Source organism: Nothobranchius furzeri, chromosome 7 (genome assembly GCF_043380555.1).
Source record: "Nothobranchius furzeri strain GRZ-AD chromosome 7, NfurGRZ-RIMD1, whole genome shotgun sequence".
NCBI lineage: Eukaryota > Metazoa > Chordata > Actinopteri > Cyprinodontiformes > Nothobranchiidae > Nothobranchius > Nothobranchius furzeri.
Genome location: NC_091747.1, coordinates 66,673,331 through 66,687,835, shown reverse-complemented (window position 1 = coordinate 66,687,835; position 14,505 = coordinate 66,673,331). Strand labels below are relative to the sequence as shown.

Below are 14,505 nucleotides of genomic sequence, written 5' to 3'. Positions count from 1 at the left end.
AGATCCATATTTCACCCTCAACAGTCTCAGATGTTCATGTCTTCATTTGGAATGATATCCTATCTTTGCACGTAACGCTCACTAACCCAGTCATTAAAGTTATCCACCGTTTTCTCCTCACACCTCCGTGAGCTCGTGTGGACTCGGTGGTCTCCTTTAAACTCACCTGCTCAGGCTTCGGTCTGATCCTCCCTCTCCTTGTTCTGCTCTTATTCCACAGATGTCTCTCTCTCCTATTCATGTTCTCTCCCTTTCCTTACATTTTATTTATTTTCTCCTTTTAAACATATCTTTAATCATTTTTAAATCTGTTTCTACTTTAACTTTTTGTGCCTCGTGATTTTTATCTTGAAACGCCGCATAAAAGACCTTCATCTTCTTCTGCTGCTTTACCTTCTTCAACACTTTGGTACCAAGCATTTTAACCGTTCCTTCAGCAGTAGAAGAGCGTGCTACATCATCTCAACCCAACACCACCCTGAAAACAGGTTTTAGGTCACAACCTCTCAGCTGAGCACCTGTCAGGAGGAGCGAGGCCGCCTCCTTCAGCTGCTCAGGTGTGTTGGCTCTCCAGCCAGCAGCCTTCTGACAGAGCAGCAGCGCCACTCAGTGGACAAACCCAGCAACTGCAGGCACATCTACACCCAGCACAAACGGTTTGATAGAAAAACGTTTTAATACAAAATCTACTGTACAGGTTCACTTATTTTACACAACAGCACGAGACAGGTAACCACAGGTGAGAGCAGGGAGTCAACATCACAGATGACCTCACATTTATGTCAGAAGCACGTTAAACTGAACTACTGGGTAGAACACACACACACACACACGCACACGCACACACACACACGAAGGGGGTTTTAGGAGGCTGAATAAAAATCCGAGGCTCTGTAAAACTAAAGGAGTCCATCTCATCCCAACTTCCTGTAAATCCCCACCAGCACACCAGGATGCAGCAGTGGGTCACATGAGCGCCACGCTACATCCCATCGTTCCCAAGTGCAGTCACCATTTGTGTAGAAACCAGTGAGAACAGAGCCGCTCAGCCCACTCGCCGGGTCTGGGTCGTGGTGCTGAAGAGCTGGACTGAACTCTAAATCATCATAAAGCAGCGAGGCGTTTGGTTCTCGGCTCACCCAGGACCGACGCTCTGCTGACCAGATTAGATTGCTGCTAATCTGAGATTAGCCCATGCAGGACGCCTCCACCTAGCAATCCCAACACCCAGCATGTGCTCTGCTCATCTTAGGAAACATTCCTCCACCTGCAGCTAAAGCACCAACGTCCCAGAGACCAGTGCTCCCAGTAACTCTTCTCCATCCTGCATATGAAACCTGGTTAGTAAACTCAGCTGCTCCGCCTCTCTATGGAAACGTTAGAAATCCTAGCTTAGCCCAACAGCCTTAGTTCAGAGAAACGGAGAGGACACCCTTCAGCTCTGACGGCTAATCTACTGGATTACTCTAAACCTCGACGGGTTATTTTCCTCTCTGACTCATCGCTAGTGTTTATGCTGGTTAAGAACAACGTCACATGACCTGCTGTACAGTATTGGAGATACTCACCTAGCCATTAGCTCATCAGTCGTGAAAGCTATGAACTCTACTTCTCCAAACTCAGGCTGTTCACCTACAATATTCATTCCTGTAGCCTTTCCAGACCAAAACCAGCATGAAAACGGCTGAAAGTCTTCCTGTATCCTGGAAGGTAACGCAGGACGAGACGAGGCAAACATCAGCTCCCAAAAGGACTCCAACCTCCCGACAACAAACACGAGCACGCGAGGTGCCGACAGCAGGCAGGAAGCTGCTGCTCTCCCAAAGGTCACCTGACTAAAACACAGCTGACCTGCACGTAGGCCCTGAAGGAGGGATGAAGACACCTACACACACACACACACATCTGTGCAACAATAAAAACTGAACTAAGGAGATTAGCACGGCTCTACGGCCTCACAGTGAAATAAGCTGTACTCTGCAGAGGTCCCGGTCCCCTCCGAGGTCCGGCGAAGGCTTCAGGCTTCAGTCAGACCACCACGGATGCTGAGGAAGAGTCCTGCTGAGAGAGGGAAAGTGTGGGCTCCAGTAATCAGATTACAACATCATCAAGGTGAATGATGTGGTTTTAAACTCAGAAGAACCTTTCTTACCAGAATAAAAACAAGGGCCGGACTCACACACAGCAGAGTCAAAACGACTCCAACTTAAAGATGCAAAAGTTCATCTGAAACCTAGTTAGCTTCATTAGCTTAGCCGTGGGAGTTCAACAACAGTGCATGAATAGAAACTTCAAAGTTCTTCCTCAGACATTCTCCTGCAACGCCGCGGTCCTGCAGAACCATCCCTGGCCTTGTTACTGCGACTGCCTCTGCATTCCTGTAACACACCAGCGATGCAGCGTCATGCTGATGATGTCATCCACGCTCGGGCGTCTTAGCTTAGCGGCCAAGCGAGAGGCGGTTTTGGTAGCATGGATTCAGCCAAGAACAAGAAGAGCTGCTTCAGGCACCAGCGAAACTCCAGCGCAGACCCCAGACAGGACAAAGACACCAGAACGACTAAAAGGCCAAAGCAGGACGAGTCTGATCGCCAAAGGCAAAGAACAAGAAGACGCATCGGTCCGGCAGGAGTGGAACACGCCGAGTCTCGGTATGACAAACGACCTGCAGTCTTGAAGCTAAGCTAACACACGATTACTACATGGGTGGAGAGAACTTTCCAGGTCCTGCACTCATCACACGCTCCTGTGTTCAGCACCAGAACGCCACCGGTGTGAGGGGTTCTCTGCTCAGTAACACCAGAGGAGGAGAAACAGCCGCTGCTACCGCTTCAGCTTTAGGACAAACTACCAGAGTCCCAAAAAGAAAATCACCGTCTGAAGTCACGGACAACATTCCTCTGGGAATGTGGGTTGCTGGTATCAGGGGGCGTGGCCTAGGGACAGGGGGCGTGGCCTAGGGATGCTAGCCGATGGGAGGGGTGAGAGTTGCATGACCATGCTTGTATTTAAAGCTAGCTTGTTTTGCAGACTTGTGAACGGTTTATTCGATTCCTGCAACTAAAGTTCAGACGGCTTCTGAAAAAGTCCGAAACTAACAACGAGTTTAATTATAAAAGCAGGATTTTAAATGTTTTCTTACCTTAGAAACCTTAAAAACGTCCGTGTGAAAGGTAAACTCTGGGGTTTTCACCACCAGCCCTGAGCGGTTTACCTGTACACACACACACACACACACACACACACACACACACACACACACACACACACACACACACACACACACACACACACACACACACACACACACACACACACACACGGTTAACCCTGCAGCAGAGGGCGTCTCCAGAAGAACGGAGGGAGTAGAAACCGCTGAAGGGGTGGCTCACCGCTTGCAGGATGACGTTCTCCTTCCCGAGCCGGCGGACGGGCTCGGGGGAGAGGTGTCTGACCCGCCTCTCTCCAGTCAGCTGCTCGCCCCGAGCTCTACGCTGGTGCAGCAGCAACAAAACAGGAAGTGATTACGAGCTCTGAGCGATAACGACTACTGCTCACCTGATGTGTCATCACTTACCTTGATGAGGCCACCAAAGGAGCGGGATCGAGGGTGCTTCTTGGTGGGGGGGGTTTGGTGACCTTCGTTAGGAGGGATGGCCGTCTGTTTGACTAACTGAACAACAACACATGACATCAGACCAGAACACACAACGTAGTTATTTACGACCACGTGGACTCCACCTGGCGAACTAGTTTCTTCTTCTTGGCAGAGTCGGGCATGTTGTGGTGAACGTGTCTGAAGAGCTCCTTCAGGGCCTCCTCGGTGTACTGTTGAGCTGGTGACTGGTGCTGGTCCTGGGAGGCGGGGCCCAGAGCAGCGGTCCTCTTCAGAGGCAACACTGTCCTCTGGGCAGAACCGCCGTTTGCTGCCAGCAGACCCAGATCGTCCTGAGGGACCACAGACAGGTCAGAGGCTCCACCCACCAGGGACACGCTCCGCTGTCTTCACTCCAGCGTCAGACACGAGCAGAAATACCGTACTGACCTTGGTCTGTAGACCCGTGGAGCCACTGAAGTGGGCCTTGGCGTATTCCCTCAGATAGACCGGAGCCTGAACACAGGTCAGACCATCATCATGTGTCTATAACCCATCATACTTACTGTTCTGTGTGTGTGTGTGTGTGTGTGTGTGTGTGTGTGTGTGTGCGTGTGTGTGCGTAGGAAGGAGTCCTTGGCAATAACGGGGTTGGGTTGGGCAGGATAATGTGAATGGTATGAGGTTACTAGCCCTTTAATAACCGATAACTTCTGAATAACATGCATAAAGCACATGAAGCAGTCCACAAAACTCCATCTAAAATGGCCGCTAGAAGCTCGACAGGATGTGCAACGCGCTACGCCAGCCATGCAAACGGAATGGTGGAGAGCAAGGGTGCAGATAGAAACGACGTGCAGCTTCTACGATGCTACCAAAGCCAGCAGTGCTGCAACTACTTATAGACTCCTAAAACCTTAAAACAAGAATAATATCATTGACCTACTGAACCGGAGTGCTGATGTAGAGCACACCGTTCTGTCTGACATGCTCGAGCATCCACAACCAGCCCCCAGCACTGGTGGAGGCGAAGAGCCATCCACTCGCTCTCCCGGCTCTGATTTAGGTCCTGCAGGACTTCTACAGAAAGGTGGGTACCTTTGTACACAAGCCCTCCACTAGGGCTGCAACGAATGATGTTTGGATCATCGATGAATCGGACTCGACTTGATTTATGGGATTAACCGGGAAGAATCACAAACTTGTAGGGAAACGTGTTTTCTCTGCTTCCTTTCCTTTAACAACAGGATTAGAAATCAGTTCATTAACGTGCAAAACAGCATGCCATCACCTACTCGTGTCCCTGATTAAACACGTTGTGTACTTCATTAACATGTTCAGGAGGAGCTGCTGGAAATGCCAAAAACATTTCATTTCAATTTGATGCCAGCACCAGCAGCAACACTCTGCTGAACGGCGTTCATAGAGCTGCTCAACAGCAGCTAGGGTGGTTTGAGGCCCGCTCTCTGCTGTCATCAGCCTCCATCCTCACACTCTCCCAGAGCTTTGGGAAGTGATGGACTCGGGTTTACTTTGTTGCAGTCAAACACTTTCCATGTTTCAGCTCTCACGATGAAGTGTTGTTGAAAGGAGACGCGTCTCGTCCACTCATAACGCGACTTGGGCTCAGTCACGTGACCCGCAGCGGCACATAGGGATACTTTAATACTTTTTTTCTGATATCGGTATCAACCGAACGTTTCCACTCAGTCCCAAAGAAATCCAGAGGTCTGGCACCAGTCGACCTTTCTCATGGTGCTGAGATGTTCTACGTTTGTCCTCTGCTGGAGGTCTGTGTGGTCCATGCTACGCTTACCGGTTGTATCACTGCTGGAGCGCAGAAGCTTAATACGTCACGTGTTCCTATTGTGACCCGGGCAGCGCTACCTTCTCAGTTATTGGATCCGCCACATTTAAGACCCCATGGGAAGCCTGTGCTTACTCGGTTACATCTTAATTATTATCCTCTCCTGATAATAACTTTTTACTCTCTCCGACGTTGGATGTGCTACGACTAGTTTACCCGTTTAATTATAGATCCACTAGATAAATACAATAAAGTTTATCTCTCACCAAATAGAATATTTACTAAGACATCACAATATAACCGTGTGCGTGTGTGTGTGTGTGTACACACCCTGAAGAGCTTCTGTGACTGTTTGATGAGGAACGCCATGCTGTTGTTCAGTGTCTTCAGATTGTCTTTGAGGTCACCAGCGGTCATCTGAAACAGCGTGAGAGGAGAAGATTCAGCAGAGACGTTCAGGTCCGACACGGACAGGTGCAGCTTCAGCAGGAGGTCAGCTGACTTCCTGGATCTGTTCTTCCAATGACGATCCCAGGATCATAGAGACATCATTTCCACTCATGGATCTGGACCCTATCCCTACTGGGAATCTTTGGGATGGCGCGAGAAGGCTCTGAGCAACTGAAACTCGGCATTTTAAAACATCCTCGTGCCTCAGGTGGCAGACTTCAGACCACAGGAAACATCCTCTGGTTTGACATTTTCCTGAAACCTGAAGCTTTTTTCCATGGTCTGAAGTCTGCCACCTGAGGATGTCCTAACATGTACACCGCAGGGAGGTGTCCCTATGAGCTTCATCCTGAGTGCTGAGACCCTGGTCCCTAGATAAAACCAGGACACCACGGATTTGCTTCATCCAAAGTAAGTGGACAGCGTGACACGAGAGAGCAGTTCTTACATGTCTGGGACAGAGGACATGAGGAGAAAACATGAGGGCCAGGTTGAAGGCAGACATCTTGTTCTTGTCCTGGAGCTTGGCTGTGTGGTAGAGCAGATCCAGCAGCAGCTTGAGCAGCGACCGGTTGGCCTGAGGCAGCAGCAGGAAGAGGAGCTGCAGCGCCTCGATTTGACGCTCCTTATTGGGTGTTGTAGTCTTGTTGCCTTGCTCATCAAGCAGAGTCATGTCTGATAGAAGGGAAGACTAGTCAGTGTGTGTGTGTGTGTGTGTGTGTGTGTGTGTGTGTGTGTGTGTGTGTGTGTGTGTGCGCGTGTGCATGTGTGTGTGTGTGTGTGTGTGTGTTAGGGCCTGCACGACTTTATTTTTTTAAAAGTCGACAGTCAAGTAATGAAAGTCGAGTCGACTTCGACTAGTCGTTGATGACGTCATACGCCAGAAGCGGCGGCGGGGCGGGGGGGGTCGGTCAGTAGGTTCGCTGGAGTTTTTGACAATTAAAGTTGCGCCCACATTTTCAAAGTTAAACACATTTCTTTTAACAACGGTAGTTTCTGCTTCAGCCCTCCCCCCTCCCCCTGCTTCAGCCCTCTCCCCCCTCCCCCTGCTTCAGCCCTCTCCCCCCTCCCCCTGCTTCAGCCCTCTCCCCCCTCCCCCTGCTTCAGCCCTCTCCCCCCTCCCCCTGCTTCAGCCCTCTCCCCCCTCCCCCTGCTTCAGCCCCCTCACCCCTCCCCCTGCGCAGCAGCAGCAAACTCACTGATGCGCCTGCAGCCTCTCGGAGTTCCTGCTGCTCTAAACATTAAAATAATTATTTCATTTTCTGTTCCTCACTTCTGATTACCTTCAATGGTGTCTGTTTGTTGCAACCAGCAGGTACAAAAACTAACTTGTTTTTATTTGACTATTTTTCTGTCCTGCCTGTTTATTATCTTCCTGCATCTCCTCTCAATCCTAAAGAGAAACTGCTACCTGGGTTCATATATATTCACCTCATGAGTTACCTTTGAACTGCAGTTCTAAAAGATCTACCGACCGCAAAAACAGCGGAGTGCCGCTGCTCGCCGGCCGACTACAACGGGACCGTTTTTGCTGCGGAGTTCATGCCGGTGTCGGTACAGGATCTGCTCGGGTGCAAGATCGGCTCGGGGTCCTTCGACTGCCGATGACATCAAAGTACGGCAAACCCACTCGGACAAAATACACTACACATCTATACTGTTGGAAAGAATTTAGCAGTTTCGTTATTAAAATAATGTTTCTTAAGACGTAAGTTTGTGTTTATAATGATATTTGTAAAATAAAACACTGTATTTGATTCATGTTGAACTCCTCTTTGAGCACATCCCTTGAAGGATCATAGGTATTAGTGAAATTGTATTTGCAGGAAAGAAGTGTGTCCCGTTTATTGAAGTATTTGGTGTTTAGAGTTTTTGACGTCTTGTCCATGCGTAGTTCAGGTACGCTCATAGCTGCTAGCCAAAACTCTGGATTTAAAAGTTTTCTGGCTTTCCTAAAATACCTGTCTGTACTTATTTGATTGATGGTAGTTTTACTTTCTATTAGACTCCAAATGTAATCATTTGGCACGTTTCTAATTCATAATTTGTAATAATGTAATCGGCGATATTAGCATTAGCATTCCTATGGGTTTTTCCATGTATATTAGCATTGCGCTAACCACTCGCTGCCAAATTGCAGCCTTTGCCATTAGAAAATCTCCTTTTGTCACATCGCAATTTAATTACACATGCAGTTAATCGTTCAGCCCTAATATACATGCAGCTCTATGCTAAAAGTGTATTTTCAAAGAGGTGATGATGGATTTCTTTGTAAAAGTTGTCCATCTTTCCAATAGAAAAAATTTGCCTGGACCAACGTCACGTGATTACGTAATTCTGTAAGGCTCATGTTCAGCCAATCAACTACTTAGACGTCATCGGCAGTCGACGGACCGAGCCGATCTTGCACCCGAGCAGATCTTGTACCGACACCGGAGCGGAGCGGAGTGGAGATAGTGGAATCTTGGGGGTGCGTCACCGGAGGACAACAGGTGATGCGCCTCGCTCCGCAGCAGCGAAATGCATCAGGCACAAATAACAGACAGAAAACATGAAAGGAAATGAGCCGACATGAACGATCGCGTGTTTAATTTGTTTTTGAGGTGGTGACACCTGATTTGGCCGTGCTCAGGACGCAGATGTCTGGAGCGCACGTCAACGATCAGAGCTTTGCATGCGCAAACTGGTTAAGATTAGGATGGGGGTGAGGGGAAGGTTAAATTGCAAGAGGGAAAAGGTCACAGTTTGGTTAAATGTCCGTTTTACCGCCGGTGTCAGTACCGCACAGCGCGTTGCCTCCGCCTCGATCCAGACGCGCAGGGGCTCGTCACCTGCTGTCTTTTCCGAGGACTGCATCTTGTCAGTCATTATCACGTGACAGCGACTAGTCGATGACAGGCATAAAAAGTCACTACAGAGCCGTGAAGTCGACTAGTCGACTAGTTCGTACAACCCCTAGTGTGTGTGTGTGTGTGTGTATGTGTGTGTGTGTGTGTATGTGTGTGTGAGTGTGTGCGTGCGTGTGTGTATGTGTGAGTGTGCGTGTGTGAGTGTGTGTGTATGTGTGAGTGTGCGTGTGTGTATGTGTGCATACGTGCGTGTGTGTGAGTGTGTGTGTGTGTGTGTATGTTCGTGCGTGCATGCGTGTGTGCGTGCGTGCGTGTGTGTGTGCGTGCGTGTGTGTGTGCGTGTGTGTGTGCATACGTGCGTGTGTGCGTGCGTGCGTATGTGTGTGCGTGCGTGTGTGCGTGTATGTGTGCATACGTGCGTGTGTGCGTGCGTGCGTATGTGTGTGCGTGTGTATGTGTGCATACGTGCGTGTGTGTGTGCGTGTGTATGTGTGCATACGTGCGTGTGTGTGTGCGTGCGTGTGTGTGTGCGTGCGTGTGTGTGTGCGTGTGTGTGAGTGTGCGTGTGTGTTTGCGTGTGTGTGTGTGTGCGTGTGTGTGTGCGTGTGTGTGTGTGTGTGCTCCTACCAGCTATCTTGAGGTGAACGTGGAAGTGTCTGTGTGTCAGCAGGGGCTCCGGCAGCTCTCCCAGGAAGGTCTTCAGCAGCGTGGCCACATCGTTGGGATGAAACTCTCCAGACTCCAGGTGAACATCAGCTCCACTGTTGAGGAGCTCCTTCAGGGTCTGCTGCCGAGCGCTGTTCCCCGGCACCCGGAACAGCCCCTCCACGTGTAGATCTACGCAGCAGAAATAGACGTCGTCATTGCGTCCCGAAGCATAGAAATGTGTCTCCGCCGTGCAGCCTGACCCGGGTTCAATGAAAGCAGGACAAGAACAGATGCAGGTCGACCAGAAGAGCAGCCATCTGAAGAGGGTTTCACGAGGATGGGGGGTGGGGGGGTGGGGGGGTATAGGCATTCTAGAGTTATCCCCGACAGGCGGGAGCTTTGCTATGCAAATAAACACCTCAACATGTATGCAGCACACAACTCCAGAAACGTCACACACGAGTCTCCGCGAAGGGGGGGGGGGGGCTCCTCGCAGCATCCGTGTGCTCATCACTTGAGTTCCAGGTGGTTCCATGACCTTCACCAGGTCTTATTTCCCATCGGGCTTGGGGGGTTCCACGATGTCCGTCTACATTCACTCTGTGGGGAATCTTCTCTTCAGCCTCAGACTGAAGGTCAGCAGATTGTTTTGGGACAGAGATAAATGTATTCCCTGCCTTACAGTTCTGTTGGACTCAGCTCCAAGAAGCCACATACTGGTGTTTAAGCTTCTCCACGCCGTGCTTGGACACTGTCTCCATGGTGATGTCCACTTCTTGTGTCAAAGATGAATCGCAGCCAAAGACTCAAGCTTGCAATTCATTAAGACAGTAGTCTGAGTCTGTGTGTTCACAGCACGGTGACCTCCATCCCTGAGCTCGGGAGGCATTCCAAGCACCCAAAAGCTCCTTACATTTCCCTCACACCAGATAATCGCCCATGCCAAAAAGCTGAAATCAACACTGAAAACATCCATACATCTTCCATGTCCTCAACAGAAAGCTGGGAAAGGCACATTACATTCCACTTGTTCCAGGAATCCAAAAGATTCCCGACCGGGTGCATTCCATCTGGACATGTAGGAGCCCCTTCCTCTGATCTCATTGTTGAGAAGATGTTGTTAATTACGACCCGGGGTCTCATTGATCAAACATGGCGTGGCATCCTTACTAGAACCGTACTTAAGCTCAGCAAACAGGTACGAGTGATAATGCTGCTGGAATTCACCTCATCCTTCTCAGCTGGTGAACGGACCGCTACACAGGAGGCTGCAGTGGGTCTGTGGACCTGTCAGCATCTTACGTGGAGAAGGCGCCGCCTCGTAAACATTAAAAATTAAGAAAAGTTTTAGTTTTCTTCTTCTTTACTAACAGAGGGCACCCCCTACAGGCAGACATAATGTATTGCACCTTAAGCTTCCATAACAATGGCTGGAAACACCTCTGGGCTGTGAACACACACCTGTAGCAGGCTAATCCCATTTCCTGCACAAGGAACATCGGTGTGACACACACCGCTGTGGAGGACACACCTACAGAACTGTAGAAACTTACTTTTGCTGAGGTATTCAATCAGCTGGTAGACCTGGGCGAGGCAGCTGTCCGTCAGCGGAGTCCCGAAGACGATTCCTTTATCTGTGGAAGCATCACATCAAGAGCTTGAGTTATGACATCATCAGAGAGCAGCGCTGATGTTTCAGAAGCTGGAAGTTGAGTTCAAGCAGCTGCTGAAGGTAAAGACAGCGTTGGGTTTCCATCGCTTCAAGTCATCCATCAGTCACATCACTTGTGTACTTGTGGGTTTAGCACGTGTCATAACTACAAAGCTGTTGTCCAAACTCAAAGTTTTCAAGTAGGAATCCTCTTTGCTGCTAAAATATAAAAGTAAAACCCCACATGAGTAAGAAATTCTCTTACAATGTTTTCTCTGTAAAATACTGTCAGTATTCATGTCTTTATTACAGATCAGGGACCTCGTTTATAAACAGGTGGGCCGTCGGGGTAACGCTTCGAGTGTGTAGTACGCGAGTGTTATTCCCAGACCTGTTCTACATATATTTGCAGCACATGGGCAGAGAGCTCTCCAATGCTCCAACTGCAGGAAGCAGCAGAAACAGTAAATAGAGATCGCAGATGGTTGAAAGCTCATATGTGGTGTAGGGCTCGGCGACCTCGGCAACATGGTCGAAAATCAGTGTCACGGTATACAGGTCCTTCTAAAAAAATTAGCATATTGTGATAAAGTTCATTATTGTCTGTAATGTACTGATAAACATCAGACTTTCATATATATTAGATTCATTACACACAACTGAAGTAGTTCAAGCCTTTTATTGTTTCTAATATTGATGATTGTGGCGTACAGCTCATGAAAACCCAAAACTCCTATCTCAAAATATTAGCATCTTTCATCCGACCAATAACAGAAAAGTGTTTTTAATACAAAAAAGTCAACCTTCAAATAATTATGTTCAGTTATGCACTCAGTACTTGGTCGGGGATCCTTTAGCAGAAATGACTGCTTCAGTGCGGCGTGGCATGGAGGCATCGGCCTGTGGCACTGCTGAGGTGTTCTGGAGGCCCAGGATGCTTCGATAGCGGCCTTAAGCTCATCCAGAGTGTTGGGTCTTGCGTCTCTCAACTTTCTCTTCACAATATCCCACAGGTTCTCTACGGGGTTCAGGTCAGGAAGGTTGGCAGGCCAGTTGAGCACAGTAATACCATGGTCAGTAAACCATTTAGCAGTGGTGTTGGCACTGTGAGCAGGTGCCAGGTCGTGCTGAAAAATGAAATCTTCATCTCCATAAAGCTTTTCAGCAGATGGAAGCATGAAGTGCTCCAGAATCTCCTGATAGCTAGCTGCATGGACCCTGCCCTTGATAAAACACAGTGGACCAACACCAGCAGCTGGCATGGCGCCCCAGACCATCACTGACTGAGGGTACTTGACACTGGACTTCAGGCATGTTGGCATTTCCCTCTGCCCAGTCTTCCTCCAGACTCTGGCACCTTGATTTCTGAATGACGTGCAAAATTAGCTTTCATCTGAAAAAAGTACTTTGGACCACTGAGCAACAGTCCAGTGCTGCTTCTCTGTAGCCCAGGTCAGGCGCTTCTGCCGCTGTTTCTGGTTCAAAAGTGGCTTGACCTGGGGAATGCGGCACCTGTAGCCCATTTCCTGCACACGCCTGTACACGGTGGCTCTGGATGTTTCTACTCCAGACTCAGTCCACTGCTTCCGCAGGTCCCCCAAGGTCTGGAATCGGTCCTTCTCCACAATCTTCCTCAGGGTCCGGTCACCTCTTCTAGTTGTGCAGCGTTTTCTGCCACACTTGTTCCTTCCCACTGACTTCCCACTGAGGTGCCTTGATACAGCACTCTGGGAACAGCCTGTTTGTTCAGAAATGTCTTTCTGTGTCTGACCCTCTTGCTTGAGGGTGTCAATGATGGCCTTCTGGACAGCAGTCAGGTCGGCAGTCTTACCCATGATTGCGGTTTTGAGTAATGAACCAGGCTGGGAGTTTTTAAAAGCCTCAGGAATCTTTTGCAGGTGTTTAGAGTTAATTAGTTGATGCAGATGATTAGGTTAATAGCTCGTTTAGAGAACCTTTTCATGATATGTTAATTATTTGAGATAGGAGTTTTGGGTTTTCATGAGCTGTACGCCAAAATCATCAATATTAGAAACAATAAAAGGCTTGAACTACTTCAGTTGTGTGTAATGAATCTAATATATATGAAAGTCTAATGTTGATCAGTACATTACAGACAATAATGAACTTTATCACAATGTGCTAATTTTTTGGTTTCCCACCCTGGTCCTCACGGCACTGTCCTGCATGTTGTCCATGTCTCTGCTTCAGCACGCTTGATTTACATCAAGTGCTGCAGATGCCTGTTAATCACACATTCATTTAGGTCAGGTGTGTAGCAGCAGGGACACACTGGTGTTTACCAGGGCAGCATGGAAAACAAGCGGGACAGTGTGCCCTAGGGACCAGGGTTGGGAAACACTGCATTAAATCATTTCTCAGGCATCCCTGAGCAACATCATTTAGATGTCATTAAAACGACCTGCCTGCTTCTTCTCATTTGTGTCAGCCATGACCTCACCCCTGCAACAAAGCTGTGTCTCAAAGGCAATAAGAGCACGTCCAGTGCCTCTACCTCACACAAAAGCACCTCAATACAACCTTGTAAACAACTTGAAAAAACAGGAAACTTTCCAAGCACTTAACTGAATGAACAGTATCCCCCAGATGTGGCTAAGATGATCTCTGACCTTTGCGTTTGAGGAAGTTGAAAGAACGAAAAAAAACTCCACTTCCACCCGTCGGGTTCTTAGGTCCCTCCTCACCAAGGAGCTGAGAAAACTCGGCCCCAGGAAGATCAATTAGGCGGGTTATGTTACTGAGCACCAGCTCCAGGAACACATCAGGGGTCTCATGGCGGAGTTTCTCCACAAAGAAATCTGGGTTGAAGACAACTGTTGGTTGGCTCACTCTAGAGGGACCGGGGGACTCCTCGTGGTTGATGACCATGCTGCACACCGTCCCTCTGAGTGGGACACAGAAAGATGAGGCTATTATCAAACCGAATGACAGTATCAGGGTCTGACTGGATGCATTCCACACTTCAGCCCATCAGGACCCACAGATCCACCCCCCAGGAGATCCCAAGGGTCGCTCAGGGCTCCAACAGTGCTCCCAGTCTAGACTTCCACCACTTCAGACCCATAGATGTTTATGCGTAAACAATCGGTCCTTGTCAGGTGACATATCGGGTGCTGTAGCATGTTGCATGATGGGATAGCTAGGTGAATAAACAAAGGAAGAGCGGGGCGCTTTGTGTGTTGTGAGCTTATAAACCTGCAGAAAATGTACACTCCTGTTGTGTGAAGGGCTGCCGTGCTATCTTCACAGGAAGGAAAACAGTTAAATGTAGGTCGGGATTGATGAAATGCAGCTGACCTCTGGCGTAGGTGATGTTTCCGTACCTGCTTGTAGCTTATATTAACACCTGGTTCAGTTAAGGCCCATGCAGAATAAAACCTGGGTTGGTGCTGTCATGTTTCTGGACGGCTACTCTTTACTTTTACTTGATTACAAACATGTTGAAGTAGCGCTACTCTTACTCAGGTGATTACTCAGCAGTACT

At 48.8% G+C, this 14,505-nt stretch overlaps 1 protein-coding gene across 4 annotated transcripts in view; it reads right to left on the bottom strand.

Annotated features, from left to right (window-relative positions):
* Positions 1-657: 657 nt before the first annotated feature.
* arhgap19 (Rho GTPase activating protein 19) overlaps positions 658-14,505 on the bottom strand; it is a 14,923-nt gene continuing 1,075 nt past the window's right edge. For 2 of the 4 annotated variants that reach the window (XM_015954537.3, XM_054751887.2), the window contains exons 2-12: positions 13,631-13,905; positions 10,903-10,983; positions 9,329-9,538; positions 6,301-6,527; positions 5,733-5,819; positions 4,046-4,111; positions 3,742-3,948; positions 3,578-3,673; positions 3,393-3,494; positions 3,143-3,214; positions 658-2,061 (exon numbers count right to left, since the gene is read on the bottom strand). In XM_015954537.3, coding sequence (XP_015810023.3) covers positions 2,029-2,061; positions 3,143-3,214; positions 3,393-3,494; positions 3,578-3,673; positions 3,742-3,948; positions 4,046-4,111; positions 5,733-5,819; positions 6,301-6,527; positions 9,329-9,538; positions 10,903-10,983; positions 13,631-13,905 — 1,456 coding nt within the window. In that variant the 3' untranslated portion in view covers positions 658-2,028. The remainder of the gene's footprint in view (positions 2,062-3,142; positions 3,215-3,392; positions 3,495-3,577; positions 3,674-3,741; positions 3,949-4,045; positions 4,112-5,732; positions 5,820-6,300; positions 6,528-9,328; positions 9,539-10,902; positions 10,984-13,630; positions 13,906-14,505) is intronic. The other 2 variants (XM_015954538.3, XM_070553594.1) reach the window with 2 other exon arrangements.